Source organism: Ipomoea nil, unplaced genomic scaffold, assembly GCF_001879475.1.
Source record: "Ipomoea nil cultivar Tokyo-kokei standard unplaced genomic scaffold, Asagao_1.1 scaffold1622, whole genome shotgun sequence".
Classification (NCBI taxonomy): domain Eukaryota; kingdom Viridiplantae; phylum Streptophyta; class Magnoliopsida; order Solanales; family Convolvulaceae; genus Ipomoea; species Ipomoea nil.
Window position 1 is genome coordinate 636227 of NW_017618050.1, and position 20842 is coordinate 657068.

The 20842-nt window shown below is 37.8% G+C and overlaps 1 protein-coding gene and 1 pseudogene across 1 annotated transcript; one reads left to right on the plus strand and one right to left on the minus strand.

Moving 5' to 3' along the window:
• The first annotated feature begins 1405 nt into the window (after positions 1–1405).
• On the plus strand, positions 1406–2470 carry LOC109191386 (annotated as a pseudogene).
• Positions 2471–8086: 5616 nt separating this feature from the next.
• LOC109191396 (NAC domain-containing protein 92) lies at positions 8087–12237 on the minus strand. The gene is made up of 4 exons (XM_019342045.1): positions 12138–12237; positions 11716–11999; positions 10213–10484; positions 8087–8946 (listed from the first exon to the last, which is right to left on the minus strand). The coding sequence occupies exons 2-4, from the start codon at positions 11882–11884 to the stop codon at positions 8365–8367; spliced, it is 1023 nt and encodes a 340-aa protein (XP_019197590.1). The 5' UTR covers positions 11885–11999; positions 12138–12237; the 3' UTR covers positions 8087–8364.
• Between the last annotated feature and the right edge of the window lie 8605 nt (positions 12238–20842).

Sequence of the window (20842 nt, forward strand, 5' to 3'; positions counted from 1 at the left end):
CACATAATATAGAACTTTTGATAACAAACCATAAAGAAATCAAATAAAACATTTACGAGAGATACCCGTGAGAATATGAGCTGAACGACAGAGCAAGCAGCAAAGGACGTTGATTTAATTTTTATTTATTTATTTATTTATTTAAGGACTTGGATTTAATTTTTATTTATTTATTTATTTATTTATTTATTATTATTATTATATATTTTTTTTTAAAAAAATCAAACGGTATTCAGTTCAGTTCAATTTTTTACCGAACAATTCGAATCGGTTCAGATCGATTTTTTATCGAACCGTTCGGTATACAAGAATCCAATACCATTCGGTTGTTCGGTATATTACCGAACCAAACTAGTTCGGTTCGGTTCGATTCGAGAAAACTAAACAGAATTGTCCACCCCTAAAGTTAATTACCAAAATTGTCCCTTGACTATAGCGAAATTACCAATTTGGTCCCAAGTTAACGGTTGACTAACGGTCAAACAAACGGAGGATCAAATTGGTTAAAAATTTTAAAGTTGAGGGACTTAATTGGTTAAAAAAAATAGTCATGGACCAAATTGGTAATTTCACTATAGTCAAGGGACCATTTTGGTAATTAACTCTTTTCTAAAACGTTTGTTAGCAAATTTGACTTGCTCTTCTGGCGTTATAACAGTGCTGCTTCCACCGTCTGCCATCCTTTTTGGGGCACCAACATTTTGAACTACTGTTTCAACACCTTTTTCAAAGACTGCTTCACCAAATCCAGCTTCTTTAATTTCAAGTATAGCTCTCCTATTACTAGCTCTCATGTTCATAATATCCAGATGCAACTCGTGAACTAAAAAATAAAATTAAAAATGCAAATCAGGAATATCAATGTTCAAAACAAGCAACTTGAGCAGTCAGTAGTTAACTTTAACTTACGCGTAGAAGACATCTGATCCATGTTTTTTCTCGCTTTTGCATATTCTTTCAAGAAATTTATCAACAAATTTGACTTGCTCTTTTGGCGTTATAACGGTGTTCCTTCCACCGTCTACTAGCTTTTTTGGAGCACCTACATCTTGAGCTTCTTCTTCAACACCTTTTTCAAAGACTGATTCACAAACTACAAGGGTCTGATACCAACTGCAACACCTCAATTGAGTTTGTATTTGGAATTCGCTTTCGCATTTCTTTTGAATTTTTGGTATTAGAATTTGGGGGTGTAACAGTTGGTATCAGAGCTGAATTAATACTAGAGTCTATATTCCAACGGTTCGACAAGGCTTTGAGATTTTAATTCATGTGTTTTCTTATAATAGTTTATAAGATTTTTGATATGTTTATGTGTTTTGTTATTAATAGTTTCTGGGATTTCTGTTTGTTTATAATCTGTTACTCAGGAACTAACTGATCGGATAGTAAGGGTGTTGTGAAAATGCCGGCGAATGGGGAGATAAGGGTGTTGAGTGCGTTGGATCGGGCGAAGACATAGTTGTATCACTTCACGGCGATTATCATTGCCGGAGTGGGGTTTTTTACCGACGCGTATGATCTGTTTTGTATATCGCTGGTGACGAAGCTGCTGGGTAGGGTTTATTATCATGTCGATGGGGCGGGGAAGCCGGGGAGTTTGCCGCCGAATGTGGTGTCGGCGGTGAACGGCGTGGCATTCTGCGGGACGTTGGCGGGGAAACTCTTCTTTGGCTGGCTGGGGGATAAGTTGGGGAGGAAGAAGGTGTACGGTCTTACTCTCATGCTCATGTTCGGCTGCTCAATCGCTTCCGGGCTGTCGTTTGGCCACATGCCGACGTCGGTGATGACGACGCTCTGCTTTTTCCGGTTCTGGTTGGGGTTCGGCATTGGCGGCGACTACCCGCTCTCCACCACCATTATGTCGGAGTACGTCAACAAGAAGACTCGTGTCGCGTTTATCGCGGCGGTTTTCGCCATGTAGGGTTTCAGGATTTTGGCGGCCGAAATATTCGCGATTGCCGTTTCGTTCACTTTTGAAGCTAGGTTTTAAGCGCCGCCGTACGAGGTTGATCCCGTGAGGTCCACCATCCAGCAGGGGGATTTCGTGTGGAGGATAATCCTAATGGCCGGCGCGCTTCCAGCGCTGCTGACGTGGTACTGGAGGATCAGGATGCTGGAAACCGCCCGCTACACGGCGCAGGTGGCTAATAGTGTTAAGCAAGCGACGACGGATATGTCTAAGGTTATGCAGGTTGATATTGAAGTGGACGTTCCCAAGGAAAGAGAGGCGGCGGCGGCGTCGCTGTCGTCGAGGGCGGAGGCGTTCGGTTTATTCTCGAAGAAATTTCTTTGCCGCCATGGGCTTCACTTGCTGGGAACTACGACCACTTGGTTCTTGCTCGACATTGCTTATTACAAATAGAATTTATTCTAGAAAGACATCTTCTCCGCCATTGGATGGATTTCGGCGGCCAAATGGGGCGCTGGCCCCAGCCGGCGACGGCGCGCCCAGCATTACAGTCATTGACTGAACTGCCTTCAACCTAATGATATCCTTAGTGCACAACATTAAATGTAGCAATGGAGAAAACACCCGACGTGAAAGTGGTTAAGGTAACACTCAAGCACGTGTTTGGAATATGGAACTTGCAGACTGATAATAACCATGCATCCATTAAAGCCAAAAAGTCAAAAAAATCAAAATCACGATCATCTTTTTCTTTCTGTAATGCCTCAATCTTTTTCTCTAATTTCACCGTGTCTTTCCTTTGTTCCTCCACTTTGCTGATCAACTCATAGATATACTCACGATTCGATTCCAAACGCTTGGCTTCCTTTTCCTGGGTAATCCCAACAACTACTTCCATCTGGCCTAGCTCTATTTTCTATTGTTCGCTTGTCTCATCAATCTCATTTTCCTCCATGGTGGTGTATTGGAGTTGGCTCTTCAGATCATTGTTTTCCTTCACCAACTCTGTTATCCTGTTAGTTGCCTCACCGAACTTTTTGTGAGTATCCTTCAGGTGAACTAGCAGGCTATCAGAGTCGTCTTCAGCATTCTCCTCCGTCTTTCGCAGGACATCTTTGAGCCTTTTAATTTCCTGGGCGTTGAATTTGCTGGAAAGTTTATCGAGTAAGGAAGCCATAGTGAATCGATAGGGAGAGAGTTTTGAATTGGGAGAAAGTTTAGAGAGAGTTTTTTTTATAGTATAAAGCCTATGAAATCAAATTCGATCCACTGAATAACCAAAGTTTCTATCCTAGGTTTTAAAACCAATTTATAACTCTATTTCTTATACCCTTTATCGCTCTGATACCACTTTGTATCAGAGTCTTATCAATTCAATTTTCTATGCCAATATATACGACCTAAGCTCTGATACCAATTTGTAAGATGCCAAAATGATCATTACATTGATTCTTCATCATCTCTATTACCATGCGGACTATACCACCCCCTCTAATTAGTGTTTGTCAAAACATACTAATACTAATTATAGCAACCCGAGAAGGGGCATAAAAAGCAAAACGTACTAACAATAATTGCAGCAGCCGGAGAAGAGACATAAAAAACAAAACATACAAACACTAATTGCTACAGCCGGAGAAGGGGCATAAAAAGCAAAACGTACTAACACTAATTGCAGCAGCCGGAGAAGGGACATAAAAAGTGTCATCCATCTTCACGGGCTTCCAATGCAGCTTCAACTTCTTCAGTCACATCTTGTACTGCTTGCTTCACCATTTGCTTCACCAACTTCTTCAATTGCTTCACCTTCTTCAGAGATTGCTTCATCAACTTATTCACCAACGTCTTCAATTGCTTCACCTTCTTCAAATACTGCTTCATCAACTTCTTTACCAACTTACTTCTTCAATTGCTTCACCAACTTTAACTCCAGCTTCAATTTTAAGCTCGTGGTCTGAAAATTATTTTTATTTACCAAAAGTTGTGGCTTTATTATAGTTATTATAAATTCCAAATTTCTAGTTATTGTTTCCCTGGCGCTCTCAATCTTGCTTTCTCCTTCTTGCTGATTGAGATTAGATCACCGGACACTCAGGGTCTGTGTCATGTCTCTTATCCTCATCTTCGTTATCCGACACGATTTCTTCTTCCTTTTCCACCATCTTCTCACTATCGAGCACACCAATCAGTGTGGCCCTATACGAGATGTTTGCATTAGTTCCAGTGGCTTGCGGATTCGCCGGAACCCTTTCCTAATCTTCAATGCTCATGTTTGTATCCACTCCATTTACTTCTTCCATCGCAAAAAAGTCATGTTATCATCAATTTATAAAAAATAGAAAAATAAAAAGATGTTAAAATGTACTATACTAATAAGAGCCAATAAAATTAAGTAATGGGTAGAAAAAAATGTCCTTCAAATTATTAAATGAAATGAATGGTTTAGATTATTCATATTTTAATTTGTTATTGAGATTTTGAAATTTATCCTTAATTATTAACTTACTCATTGATCAGGTTCGAACCACATCCCAATCAAAATTGACATAATTAAGTTTTCACTCTATTTTACTCTTGTTAAATTAAATAAATTAGTAGCTACAAAAAAAATGATACCTATGCATTTCTTTAATTTAGAATTATGTGTCTACAATGCCTTTATTTAAAAAAACAAATTATTCATTATCAATTATCAATAAATTAAATATGAGAAATAATTTCATTAGTTATATTGTCTTTTATTTTTTCAATGCAAAGATTCTTTACTTTCAAATTCATCAATTGATATTCATTACATTGTCTAATATCTTCTTTTTACAGTATCTTGTAATTAAATATCAAAGTTATAATACAAAATAATGTTATATATTTATTTACCAAGTATTTTATTAATACCATGAAACAAAATAAAAAATAATAGTTTGAAGCTAATCATATTAACTACTTGGGGAATTTGCTAACAAAGAAAGTATTCAAGTAACCCAACAAATTGAAGAGGGAAACTACCTCGCAATATCTTTGGACTACATCATATTTAAAATGTTATTTTAACTACTTTATCTAATCTTATTCCTTAAACTAGGGATTTCTTTATCTACAATAACTCATTCACACAATAATGATTGAACCAAATGAACCCCAAGCAGAACACCTAAAAGACTAGTATGCTTTTATGTTGATAATAATATGTAAATGTTAATTATATCATTATCTTACGTAGCTACATTTAAAACTCATTATTAAATTAAAATTGTTAATGTAGGGCAATAGAACATCGTAACACACTTGATGCACTGAAAAGTTACTGAGACTACAACAATGCTGCAATCAATTTGGCAAACCTAGAAAATGAAAAAATTTTAAAATAGCCACCGTTGATTCATTCATTTATCCTGTATGTAAAATATATACTTATTGTGCATTAATTAAATATATTAGAACTAATATAAATTTACAATTCTTTTCATCTTCTTGACTCTACCTGTTTAGATTACGGGTAAAATCAACATCAACCTTCATAACAAAAATAATGGTATATAGGATGTAGTCACTATTAAAAAAAAAAAAACTTATGCACAAAGTGGAAAAACAATTTATTCAAAGGTTAATATCAATTTAATAAAAAAAAATTAAAAAAAACACACACACACACACAAACAATCAAGCACTACAATCATTCATACTAATTATAAAAATATGAACTTGAAAATGAACATGTACAAAATAGATGTGAAAATTATTGATGAAACTAGACATGTTGCAGTATCAATATTCGAACTACCTGCAGAGTTATTGTTGTTACTATCAAGTAAACAAGTTATGAAAATAGAACAAGAGGACTACTCATGAACCTTATACAAATATAATAAATATTAATACTTTATTCAATACTGCACATGAAATATGTAGGGAAACAAACTATCACTGCAAAATATCAACATGCGCTTGCAAGATCAAGAGTTCATAGTAGAACTAAGATCCCAGTCATAACACACTATCAACAAAAATGAAGAGAATAAATAGTGAAGATGAAGATAATGACAATGTTACTCTGTAGCGGGTGTCGCGGAAAGTGTTTATTAAAAAAATTTGTATCAAGGTGTCGCGGAAAGTCTACACTTTTTCAATCACCCTCATCCGCTACACCTATACAAGTGTAGCGGAAACACTTGACAGGCGTAACTGATATGTTTTTTTGTACTAGTGTATCATTTAGAAAATGTGTTTTGAGTCTTTGATCGTACATTAAACGCTCGCATTTTTCAAATGCATATTTACTTTTGGTGAATTTTGTTTTTTCATTGAAAATACTTCAAACACATTTGTCAAATACATTTGAGATATTTTTATACTGGAGTTAATACCATCTGAGGTCCTCCGAGTATAGTGGGTTTGCCACGTTTAGTCCTAAACTTTCAAATTGACCATTTGTCGTCCTTCGAGTTTCAAATTTAACCATTCGTGGTCCAAGTTAACCACCCATGGTCCTTCAAGTTTCGAAATTTAACCAGTGGTAGTCCTCTTGAAAGGACCATGGTTGGTTAAAATTTAATAGTTGAAGGACCATTGGTGGTTAACTTGGACCAAAAATGGTTAAATTTGAAAGTCGAAGGACCGCAAATAGTCGATTTGAAAGTTTAAGACTAAACGTGGCAAAGTCACTATACTCGGAGGACCTCAAATGGTATTAACTCTTTTATACTGTATAGTACGCGAAACTCATATAGCAAATGAAAATTTTAAAATAATTTTTTTTTTCTAAAAGAACAGTATATTATCAAGACCATTAACCTGGCCCGGCCTAACTTAGAGCACCTTATATAAATGAAAGTTCTAATTTGTCGAGATCGATACATGTGCATCTTCTACCGTGTACAACCCAAAATGGATGAAAAAAGTTTTGAGTTTGAAATGACCCTACGGGGGAGACGTTATGCTGTGGAATCGTGCCCAGCGTGCATCATGGGCACGGTAATGGTGCCGTCAGGCACCGTTATCTTCCTTTTTCTTTTTTTTTTTTTTAAATTTATTTTCAGACCGCTTCGTTATAGGAGTATATATTCACAGCTTTGTGTTCATAATTTCATAACTGTACATTCATAATTTTATAAATGTATATTCATAATTCCATAACTGTACATTCATAATTTCGTAATTGTACATTCATAATTCAATAACTGTAAATTCATAATTTTCGAAGCTCTATGTTCATAATTGTAAGTTCATAATGTCAGAGTTCTATGTTCATAATTTCATAACTGTACATTCATAATTTCATAACTGTACGTTCATAATTCCATAACTGTACATTCATAATTTCATATTATATATTCATAATTCCATACCGAACATTCATAATTTTCGAAGCTCTATGTTCATAATTGTAAGTTCATAATTTCAATAAATGTACATTCATAATTCTATAACTGTACATTCATAATGTCATAACTGTATATTCATAATTTCATAACGAATATGTCGTTAACGCCGTTAACGGCGTTTCGAACAATTTTTGTTTTTTAGTTAAAACGGCGTCGTTTTCAGTGAAAACGACGCTGTTTTAGCGCCGTGCACACCTTGCAAGGTGCGCACGTGCGCATAGCATAATTTGCCCCTACGGGGTACTATCACTATTATGTGAACAAACTAAAGCCTTTTCAAACTTTTTGACTTATTCTCGGTACAAGATGTACGGATGCCGATCAACACTATAGACTTTAATTTCTCTAAATTTATAATATTGAATGAGTAGATTGAAATTAATGAACATATATGCTTTCTTAGTGAATGATCATATCAACACATGGAAAATTGTTAAATCAGCTGGAAAATGAAATGTCCAAACAAGAAACCCTAATTATTTTATATGAGAATTGGAGCTATGCATACATACTTCACCTATGAGCACATATACTGGTCCAAGCTCCTACCTAAAAAGTCATTGAATCATCTTAATTTATCTTTCTACAATTCAGCAGTAAAGTCAGGATGTGAAAACTTTGGGGTTATTTGAGTGACTTCTTCTACTACATGTACTTCCGACCAAATCTTACCCCTTATGTGGTGAGCGTTGATAGACTATTTTTTTTTTCATGTAGGCCTCTGTAAAAGTGTCTACATCTAAATGTGGGAGTAGAATGATAGTACATATAGTATTTTCCTTACAAAGAAATATTGATGGCAATAAACAAGCAAATTTAAGCTACTCTTTGTATACTTATTAAGTCATGCATCTCCCACAAATTAAAGCCATATATAATCCTAACAACTTGATTGTTTAACACTGCACGTACAACGAACTGAAAACACTATCCAGTAGCAGTAGTAGCCTAATACTATATATATATATATGTTCTTACTGTCCTACATTAATTTGAATAATACACTTGCAGAGTTTTTGATTTGTCTTATGTTTTTATACTCATCTGTTTCCTTGATGATCATATGATCGATCAATATGTCGGCCAATAGTTATCCAAATCAGCACATTGATCCATGCCCATATATCTATTTGCCGGATTGCCCATGTCAGCCGCCACGTACCCGGCGGCTTCACTTGTGATCAGCACATCCGGCTGAGTCATCGCCGTCGGCGGCGGCGGCATTGGTCGGAGAACGGCCTGAGACGAGGCCGAGCCGCCGCCACTGCCGCCGCCCAGGTTTAGGTTCAGACCGGAGATAGTGAAGCAGCCTGTTCCGCCGGCTCCGGTGGGTCCCATTGGGTAGTTCATCTGATGGGGTTGGTGGATGGGGAAGTTGATGGCGGCGGAGGTTGCGCCGCCGCCGGCCCCTCTGAAAACCCTATTGAACTCCTGCATTTCCGCAGGGGTTATGTAGGCGGCGGCGGCGGCGTTTCTTCCAGGCGGCGGTCCCATGGCGAAGTGGAAGCCGTGGTCCGGCGGGATCATCTGCGACGACATCATACTAGGCCCGATCTCCAGCGTGTACGGATTCACCGCCCTGGAGTGGTTGGACGGATACTTCTTAGCTCCGGCGCTCTTCTGGAAAACACGGCAGACCACCCACTCATCTTGCTGCATATATCAAACATGCAAACAAACCCAACATCTTATTATATACGTACAAAAAGGTTATTTATTTATTTATTGTTTATGCAATAACCCACCCAAGTTGGTCTAACATGAGAGCAAATTTATTCACTTTCTTAATTTGGAGTAGCTGATTTACGATAAATTATACTATGTACTATATTTCACATTGAAATGTGGACCATTAATAAAATGTATGTTCATTGTTAATCATGGTTGAAAAAATCAATAGGCACTATTTAATACTTTAATAATTAATACTAAAATATTAAATATTAACCTTAAAAATATTAGACTTTGAACAGTTTAGGATTATTTAAAACGATGTGATTTTGAATAAAATAACCCATTTAAAAAAGAAAGGAACAATAGCTAATCGGCCGGCTAGGCAACCTAGTCGGTGCCTAGGAGGCCTAGACAGCGCTTAGGTGGCCGACTACTGATTATGGTGATAGGCTAGGCTGCCGGCCAACGTCTAGCTAGCGCCTAGCGCCTAATCGGCGCCTAGATGGAATTTTTGCAACACTGTTTTTAATATATTGAAAGTTCATTATTAATGTACTAAAAATTCATTTTTAGACAATATACCAAGTAATGAACCTCCATTACACTAAAAGTGAACCTTCAAAATAACCTTATGTCAATTAAAAGTAGTGAACAGTGGTCCATACTATATATAATGATTACTAATTTACCTCATTGTTGTGGTCCCGCTTTGCCCAATCAACATTATACTATGGATCATGGTCCACCTTAATTGCATAATATTCACTTTTAGTATATTAAAAGTTCATTTTCAGTATATTGAGTGTTTATTTTTATTCTGTAAAAAGTTTATTTTTTGGTATATATTACTTAAAAATGAACTTTCAACATATTAAAAATGAACATTCAATATATATGCTAAAAGTTACGGAGTAACATTTATCAATGGTTCACATTGTAATGTGAACCATAATTCATAGTATAATTTGTCTCCTTTACCAACTAAGACCACGAGGCGAGATTTACTCTGTACATGTCCTCAAGTAGTGACGGTGAGCCTCACTCAAAAAAAAAAAAAAAAAAAAAAAAAAAAGGGACTTTTCTTTTCTTTTCTATTCTACCATTCATCTTAAGATGGTGAAGACCACAAGTTAAACCTAAGATGAGGAGCAAGACAACATTATTTTCTTCTCAACAAGGTAACCACCTCCCTTTTTCTATTCTTAGGAACAACAAATATAATTAATGAAGTGATATAGTACGTACCTTGTTTGTTCTATAAGAGGATTTAGAGTGGATCCGATATTCATGCATGACCCAGTTGGTCTTCTCTCCTCTAGGAGCTCTTCCTCGGTAAAACACCAACGTTTTTTTCATGCCAACCAACTCCGAGGTTGAGCTGTTGAAGATCTCTTTGTCTTTGCCGGTTGTTTTCCAATATCCGGTGTTCGTTGCCCGATTAGTTCTCACTCCTGTTGGATATTTCCGGTCCCGGAGGCTGAAGAAATACCATTCCTTTTCTCCCATCTTAGCTTTCCCTAATAAGAACAAATTATTAAATCAATTATTTAAATCATATATAATTAATCCAGATATTACATAAAAATAAAACCCCTAGCTAGCTAGCTAGTAAAAAAAAACATACAAACATAAAGTTACAAGAAAATTATATCATTTCTAGAGTTTCTTTGTTGAAACCTAATAATGAAAACTCAAAAATAAAAGTAACACTTTAATTATTTTTTTTTAAAGAGATTTTATTCATTCATATCAATCTAGTGTTATAGGTGTTAGTTCCTAGCTGGTACCATAAGTGATCGAGTAGAAAATTATTATATCATTTCAATCTAGAGTTCCTTCGTGCAAACCCTAAGAATATTGAAAACAAAAATAACAAATCATAAATAATAATAATAAAAAAAAAAGTTGAGATTTCAATTGTTTATATATTGATCTAGTGTTATAGGAATATAATTGATCTCGAGTACCATAAATGATAAGAAATTCAAAATTTTTAAAGATTTTCTTTGTATGCTGAAGCTAGAAATTCAATGCATATTAAAGATATATATAATAGATTCAATAGATCATAAAGGCGGACTTCACTTATAGCTCACTTTCGGAAAATAACTGCGAAAGTTTTCATAAATCAAAGATATATAGTTTCAAGACTAGATCAAAAAGTTTCATGTTTAGCTTGTATGCTCATTAGATATATTTAAAAAAAAAAAAAAAAGAATAGAACAAGAAGCTACAAATCTTATGAATATGAACCAAAACCCTTGATTTCAACACCATTTTAATATGATTAGTCACAATACAACAATCCTATGAATATGAACCAAAACCCTAGATGTTTCCACACCCTTTTAATGCTAAGATTAGTCATCAAAAAAAAAAAAAAAAAAAAGAACAAAACATCAATACCCATAAACAATCCTATGAATATGAACCAAAACCCTAGATGTTTTTGCACTCTTTTAATGCTAAGATTAGTCATCTAAAAAAAAAAAAAAAATTAATACCAATACAACAATCCTGTGAACATGAAGCAAAACCCTAGTTGTTTTTGCACTTTTTTAATGATTACACATACATCTAAACAAAACCAAAAACCCTAATTCTTTTCCCTTTGATCTGATCTTAGCTTTTTGATGATAGATTTGTAGAGACAAAAAAGCTAGCAAGCTGTCACTGTATCCAACGGTGGAAATCCTGGATAAACCAAAAAAAAAAAAAAAAAAAAAAAAAGCTAGCAAGCTAAGCTACCTGGAAGATCCCATGGCTCACACTTGTTTAGATCAACATCTCCAATAGCCCTAGCAGTGAATCCAGCATCTGAGATCTTGTTCACAAGATAAAAAGTTATAAGCTCTTCATCTGTGGGATGAAACCTGAAACCTGGTGGCAAGCTTTCCTCCTTCAACTCTCCTTCCATTTCTTCAATTCTCACCTTACTTGTATTAAATTCTTTCTTAATGCTCCCTCCTCACAACCACTTTGCTAATCTCAACACTCCAACAAACAGATCAATCTCTCTCTCTGGTCAAACCCTACAATCCATGAACAACAACAAGAAGAAGAAGAAGAAAACAATTAAGTTAAAGGGTTTCCCTCAAGAAATATGGAAAAACTAATTTTAGTTGTTGTCTAAGTAGCAGAAGAAACCATTACTGTCTACTGCTAGCTACCTTTCTTGTGGTTTTCTCACATCACTTAGCTTGCCTGGAGAAAGCTTGCATCAAAGTATAATTATTATCATTATTATTATTTTTTCTTGGTTGATCATATGAGCAAGAAACTGGGAAATTTAAAGCTGTGGAGTATACAAGGGATGGAAGTGTGAATCTCAAGCCCTCACCTACTATGGCCCTTCACTCACACGGTTGCCCTCTTGACCGTATTATCCATTTTTTTTTTAATATAAAATACCTGTTTGAAATGATATGATTTTTCTATGGTTTCATTGATTTACGAAAAAAATACGCTTTAGGTGAACTCAACTTTGCGACCGTAGTTAGTAAAGAACAATAAGAAAGTAAACTAGTTTATGTTACTCATATATAGCTAATCAGCTTAAATTGACAAGATAGTTAATAGGCAGCTCCCATGGGGAATTGAACTATTTGTAATGATATATATGATTTTTTACCGTTCCTTTGATTTGCGAGAAAGTCTATAGCTGCTGCCTGAAAATATATATACTCACGGATTAAGCTCACTTTGTGACCTTAGTCAATAAAAAATCAGAAGAAAGTAAATCATCTCAGGTTGTCCATTACTGACTAGCTCAAACTAACCAAGAATGCCAATAGATAGCTCTCAAACTAACCAAGAATACCAATAGATAGCTCTCATTAGTCCTGGAGTCGAATTATTTGCAATGATGTGATTCTTCTACCGTTCCGTTTTTATTTTTCCAGTTTCGTACTAAAAGCACTATTTATTTTTCTTACGTATAATAATGTACATTTTTATAAGATTTACTTACATCGGTAATTCGAAATTATTGAAATTAAAGCACCATAGTTTAAAAATAAAGGTGGAATTTGTATGAAATAAATCGAGGTGAAAAACATAAAACAAAGAAATTAAAGAAGAAAAATGTAGATAGTTGTGGTAAATTAAAGTTGAAAGAATAAAAAACAATTATTTTTTGAATAAGGAATTTTTTCGTTTTTTCTCTCGCCGTATTCGCGAGCGTTTTCTAGGGTTTCTGCTTGTTTTTCGCCGTGCGACAGGCGTCGACAACGAACTCCTACGCTAGTTACGTCTGTGCAGATGGATGCTCAGGAGGTTACTGATCAGTGTGCAAGCCTGACGTTAGCAGATGTGGATGATGAAGAGGTCGCGGTACAGGTTCCTTTTGAGCCGGGAGAGTGTGAAGAGGAGGAGGAGATGTTCCATGCGGTTGGATGGCTGCTAACAAATCGTGCGGTCCGGTTTGCATATTTTCAGGACACCATGGCAAGAGTGTGGCAGGCGGCCATGGGAGTGAATATGCGGGAGTTTCAGCCTCGGAGGTTTCTCTTTCGTTTTTACCACGAAGCTGATTTCCAACGTATCCTATCCGAAGGACCTTGGGCGTATGAACAAAGCTTGTTAATTATGAAGAAGCTAGAACCTGGGGAGGATCCGGAAACAGTGCCGTTGGATTTTGTGGACTTTTGGGTTCAGATACATGCTCTGCCGGTCGGTTTTCGCTCTGAGTCGGTGATCAAGGCTGTGGGTTCGTTTCTGGGAACTGTAGTACAGTCTGATGGTAGGAATTTCGATGGCTCCATGAGGGTGTTTTATCGTGTTCGGGTGTCTCTGGATATTACCAAACCGCTCAAGAAACAAATGAAGCTCAAGAAGGGTGTTGGGAGTTGGTTTATCATAGATTTTCGTTATGAACGGTTGCCGACCTTTTGTTTCTTATGTGGGTTGATAGGGCATGGGGATAGATATTGCAGGCTCGCATTGCAGCGCACTGATCCTAAAGTGGAGAAACCGTACGGAGCCTGGTTACGTGCCACTACTCGCCGGGGACTGCCAACGACGAACCAAGGCTGGATTCCCCCTGAAACTGTTGCCGAGCGTAAGTTTTGGAGGTCACCTGCTATGGGTTTTGTTGAGGAATCCCGTAACAGTGAGGGGGGGGGGGGGAGAAAAACAGTGTAGTTGGGACTGATTTGGGTCAGGGGGGTACGGGCAGTGTTGTTGGGGAAATGCATGGGGGTGTTGGCAGTGTTGTTCGGGAAAAGTATGGGGGTGTGTACAGTGTTGTTCGTGGGGTTGTTGTTGGGGAGCAAAAAAGAAGGAGGGTAGAGGAGGGGGATGCCGAGGGGGGTGAAGGTGGTGAGGGTGGTGGTGAGATGGATTGTGGAGCAATGGTGTCAAAAAACGGATTGGGGGCGGGACTTGCTCCGGGAATTATGAGTTTCATCTCCTGGAATTGCCGGGGGCTTGGCAACCTGACGGCAGTTCGTGTTTTAGCGGACCTAGTTCGCACAAAGAGGCCGACTGTGGTGTATTTGATTGAGACTTTCGCGGATAAGCAACGTATGGAGGACGTCCGTGTGCAGTTGGGGTTCGATTGTGTATTTACGGTGGAGGCGGATGGGCATAGGGGTGGCTTAGCTCTGTTGTGGATGAATAGTGTGGACTTGAGGGTTTCGGGTTATTCTGCGAATCATATTGATTGTGACCTGCGGTTGGATGTTGGAAGCCCTTTCTGGCGTTTTACTGGTTTTTACGGGTTCCTGGAGAGGCACCGAAGGCGAGAGGCATGGCAGTTGTTGCGCACCTTGTCATCTCGGTCTTCTCTTCCGTGGCTGCTGATGGGGGATTTTAACGATCTACTTGATCAGTCTGAGAAGGTAGGTCGGGTCCCACATCCGCCTTGGTTAATTAATGGTTTTAGGGCGGCTATTGCTGACTGTGGTTTGCAGGATGTCCCTTTTGAGGGGCCTCAGTTCACTTGGGTGAAGTTGCGGGGAACGGGTCATATGATTGAGGAGAAATTGGATCGTATTCTGGCATGCGAGGATTGATTGAATTTGTTTTAGGGAGCTCAGGCGCATTCACTGGTTGTTCCATATAGTGATCATTTGCCCCTAATTTTAACTCCGGTTTCACTCCCTCGGGTTCGGAAGCGAGCCAGGTTTTGTTTTGATAATATGTGGCTGCGGGAGGAAACGTGCAGGGAAATTATTTCCCACAACTGGGACAGAACGGTGGGCCAAAACACGTTGGCAAGGGTGGAGGCGTGTGCTCATGACATATGGAGGTGGGGGCGGAATTATAACAGGGAGTTCCAGAGAAAGATTGAGTATAATAAGCGTCGCTTAGCTTGGCTAAGAGGGCGTCGTGATGTGCCAGGTATGCGTGAGTATGATGAGGTAGAAAGGGAGTTGCTTTATTTGTTGGAGCAACAACATTATTTTTGGAAACAGCGGGCCAAGGAATTCTGTATCAAGGCGAGGACGTAAATAGCAAGTTTTTTCACAATTCTGTGAAAACTAGACGCCGTAAGAACACTATTAGAAGGCTCTGGGATGAGAACGGAACTTGGGTAGAGGATGAGGAGGGGTTGGACAATGTTATGCTGAATTATTATAATGGTCTTTTCGCCCCGGACTATGGTGAGATGGAGGAGGTAATTGATGCTATATCGGGGAAGGTGACTGAGCATGATAATGCAATGTTATTGCGCCCACCGAGTATGGAGGAGGTTAGGGTAGCGGTGTTTCAGATGCATCCTGACAAGTCCCCGGGTCCTGATGGTTTTGGGTTGGGGTTTTTTCAGTATTTCTGGGACATTGTGGGGGGGGGGGGGGGGGGGGGGGGGGGGGGGGGGGGGGAGGTTACGGCTTTCTGCAGGGGCTTCTTGGATTTGGCTAAGCTCCCAGGTGGTGCTAATGATACCCTTGTTGTTCTGATTCCGAAGAAGGCTAGGCCGGAGTCTATGAAGGATCTGCGCCCGATAGCATTGTGTAATGTCATCTATAAGATTGTGGCTAAGGTGTGTGTTAATCGTTTAAAACCTTTGTTGCAGAAGCTGATTTCGAATGCGCAGAGTGCCTTTGTTCCGGGCCGCCTAATTACTGACAATATCATGCTTGTCTACGAGGTTCACCATTATTTGAAATGGAAGACCCAGGGCCGTGAGGGGGTGGTGGCTTTGAAACTTGACATGTCCAAAGCCTATGATCGGGTGGAGTGGGATTTTCTTCGGGCAGTGATGCTTAAGTCGGGGTTTGGTGATCGATGGGTCAATATTCTGCTTGAAACGGTAACTTCTGTACGGTAACAAATCTTACATGACCAGCGGCGATTGGGACCGATTATACCTGGTAGGGTCTTCGTCAGGGGGACCCGTTGTCCCCATATTTATTCCTCTTTGTCGCAGAAGGGTTGAGTGCCATGATTGAAAGAAGTATGGCTGCGGGCCGATTGCATGGTGTTTCGGTTGCAAGGGGTGCGCCTTCTGTCTCTCATCTTCTCTTTGCAGATGACTCCTTCCTGTTCCTTCGGGGTAACGAGGAAGAAAGCGTTCAAATGAGGTATGTGCTGGACACTTATGCTAGGGCTTCTGGCCAGCATGTTAATTATGATAAATCTGCTGCATGTTTTAGTGCTAATGTGCCACAGAATATAAGGAATGAAGTGGTTGATGTTCTGGGCGTGGAGGAGGGAGAGACTAGTGGAAAGTACTTGGGTTTGCCTTCTCTAGTGGGAAGGAAAAAAAAAGCCATTCTGGGGTTTCTGAAGGATTGTATACTCACCAGGGTTCGTTCTTGGAATGCCAAGTTCCTGTCAAGAGCTGGGAGGGAGGTTCTATTGAACAATGTTTTGCAGGCAATGCCAACATATGCTATGATGGTGTTTCTACTCCCCTTGGGCCTTTGCCAGGAAATTGAGGTAGTATTGAATCAGTACTGGTGGTCTGGTGATGTGAGTAATGGCCGTGGAATACGATGGCGTTCTTGGGAGGGTTTGTCGAGGCCAAAAGCGTGTGGTGGAATGGGGTTCAGACGCCTTCATGAGATGAATAAAGCTCTTCTAGGAAAGCAAGCTTAGAGGTTGATTTCCAACCCCACGAGTTTAGTGGCACGTGTGTTTAAATCACGTTATTACACTGACTGTGACTTTTTTGATGCCAGGGAGGGGAACAATCCGTCCTACATATGGCGGGGTATGTTAGCAGTTAAAGAGTGCTTGAAGGAGGGTTGTAGAAGGGTGATTGGCGATGGTAATGGGACTTTAATTGGCAGGGATCCTTGGCTACCAGTGGATGATAATCCATTTGTAGAAACGGAGCTGCATCAGACAGTTTATCAGGCCCCGGTGTCCTCCTTAATGAATTTACATGGTAATGGTTGGGATGTGGAGTGTGTTAAGGATATATTTAATACATGTGATGCTAATTTGATTTTGAATATTCCTGTCAGTATTCGAAAGCCTTGTGATCGGTGGTTTTGGCAATGGGAGCAGAAAGGTGCGTATTCGGTTAAATCTTGTTATAAGAAGCTCACTTTGGTGCCTGTAAGTGATCGCCCTTGGGCAAGTATTTGGAGTTTGCATGTCCCTCCAAAGGTGAAGAGTTTTTGTTGGCAGTTAGCATCCCACTTCCTTCCAACATGTGATATTTTAATGACTAAGAATGTAGCTTGTTTATTGAATTGTCATATGTGCAGACAAGTTCAGGAGTCGGCCATGCACCTTTTTGTCCAGTGTGGGGAGGCAGTTCGGCTTTGGAATAAGCTGGAGATGTCGCATGTCAGTGCCTACGATGGTAATAATCTTGGAGACTGTTTTTTTTTGGGCTTTGAGCACCTTAGATTTATGTTCAAAACCAAAGTTTGTTATGGCTTGTTGGGGTGTGTGGACCAGCAAGAATGAGAGTGTGTGGAAGGGTATTGATTTTGATTTGTGTACTATGTTGCATAGGGCGTTGCTGTTTCTGAATTGTTGGAGAAATGCGAATGAGAAGCTGCCAGCTGGTGTTGCCCACTCAGATTTGCATGTTGTGGAAGGTTGGGCAAGGCCATCACATGGGAGGCTAAAACTTAAAACGGATGCTGCGCTAAATGTTGAGGATAATGCTATGGGTTTTGGATGGGTCTTACGTGATGATGTTGGAAATTTTCTGGCTGCCAAGAATATAAGAATGCCCGGGTTATGTGCGGTTAGGGAAGCAGAGGTGCTATTTATTCGGGAGGCATTGAGTTGGCTAAGGGGTATAGGACTGGGTGCGGTGGATGTGGAAACAGATTGTCAGGTTGTTTTTAATGCAATTTCTTCAGCTTCTTTTATTTCAGTTTTTGGTTATTTAGTTGATGATGTAAAGAATTTGGCATCTGAGATTGATGATGTGAAATTCTGTCATGTTAATCGATCTGCGAATTGTGCTGCCCACACTGTTGCTAGGGAGGCCTTTTCTGTGTCAGGTTGCGGTGAGTGGTTTGATGAACCACCTGCCTTTCTTGTCAACATTCTTCATTCCGATTTAATGAATTAATTTATCCTTTTCAAAAAAAAATGTAGATAGTTTTTATTTTTAGGGTATGGTATCACAACATATCACCCTTCATAGGAGTTGATAACCACGTACAAGAAATGTATTACATTTGTTGTTGGTTGTTGTTGAAAAATGACAGATTCATATGTTTGCTTATTTGAAAACTTTAAGAAGGCAATAGGTTCTAAGCCAAAAATAATTGTTACTGATTAGGATCTAGCAATAAAGTGATAATTTCAAGAGTTTTTAAGCAAATTAAATTAGACATTTGTATTGCATGTGACACATTATTTGCAAAGTTGGTGAAAAGGTTGGTTCTACATTGAGCAAATTAAGAATGAGGTTTATTTTAGGAACAAACTAAACTTCATTGTGTGGAGCTCTTATTTGAAACCTGTTGATTTCGAGTGGTCGTGGAAGTTGCTCATGGAAGAGTTTGACTTAATTGGTTAATCATAATTGGTGTCTATATATGTTTGAGTTATGAAAATTTTGGATCCCTACCTCTTTTAGAGATGTTTTTATGGTGGTTTACTTAAGACTACATCACGAAAGTGAGAATCACTTTTTCAGTGGTTTTACCAGCCCACAGTTTAGCCTAGTTGGGTTTTTAATGAACTTTGATAGTGCTTTGGTCTCACAATGACACAATAATGCAAAAAATAACATTCAAGACACCTTTACCATTTGAAAAACATGCTTTAAGTGTGTATACACTTACTATTTTCTATGATATTCAGGCTGAGATATGTGCCAAGTTTCACTTGTAGGGTGTTGAATGTTAGGGAAGATGCTGGGATATTGCATTTTGATATTAAGGACGCAGGAAATAGAATTTTTAATGTGGTGCACAATGTATTGAAAAGAGGCTGCATGTAGTGCAAAATGTTTGAGATGGTTGGAATGTTGTGTAGGCACATTTTGGTGGTTTTAAAGATTTAAACCTTGAAAAGATACCTTTGAGGTATGTAATTAATCATATTGATGGACTAAGGATGCATCTTTAAGGTCTACGTGCATTAACTCTAGATAGGGTCTGACTGTTGGATTGATTGCACGACTCGCGATATGATTTACCTCTGCAGTGGCCCAAGATGATGGAAGGTGTGGTTTGGATACCTTGTGTGCACATGAAGACTAGGGTCTAATCGGTAGGCTAATTTTACGACTCGCGATTTACCTCTATAGTGGTCTGGTCTGGCGAAGTTATGATCACCCAACAACAACAATAACAACAACAACAACAACCACAACAACAACAACAACAACAACAACAACAACAACAATAATAATAATAATAATAATAATAATAATAATAATAATAATAATAATAATAATAATAATAATAATAATAATAATAAAACTCTAACATTTATTCAAACTACATCCTAATCCTATTTTACTCACTTTATTCAAACTACATCCTAATCCTATTTTACTCTTGTCCTACGTGGTTGTATGTAGGGGTGGATGTCGGTTCGGTTCAGGTGATACCTGAAGTTTATTTCAGATATTCGAAAATTTCGAGTGATATTTTTGACACCTGATATTCGAAGCAAATTTAATTCGGATATGTTCGATTCAAGTGAAATTATTTCGGGTTAATTTCCATATACCCAAAATATTGTTTAAACAATTTTTGAGTTTTTTTAAAAATTATTTTATTATTTATATTTTTTTTCATATACTATATATCAAACTAAAAATAAAACAAACATTAATAATTAACTAATAGACTTTTACAAATTAATGTATTATTAATTATGAAATACATTTAAAACTAAATATATAAATTATATTACAATAAAATTTCAGTTAATTGGGCTTCGAGTCGGGTGTGGATAAATTTTTAACACCCGATATTCAAATTGAATTTATATTTGGATATATCAAAATTTAAAATATCCGAACTGATAATTATTTGGGTTTACCAAAATTTAAATTTGATTCAGATAATCCGAATTGCGCCCCCCTCTACTTGTATACATTCATAGGATATCCCATATAATATATAGCCCTTAAAAGCCCATAAAATTGAAATAATACATATAAGTGGTTTGAATGTTGTGAAGTAAGAACGTCATCTCTGTTGCACCAATATCATATAAGAAATCTACCCATCACTTTCATTGTACTCACATTGTCATTCACGCTGCAATCTGTAGTTACCTATTCTTATATTTTACGTACACTGAAATGTTAACAAGTTCAAATATCAAATTAAATTTCAGTTTTCAAAAAAAAAAAAATTAAATTTCATTTCAAATAGAATTTCATTTGATTTAAAATCAATTATATATATATATATATATATATATATATATATATATATATATATATATATATATATATATATATATATAGGGAAGGGTTCAGGTGCGGATATAGCTT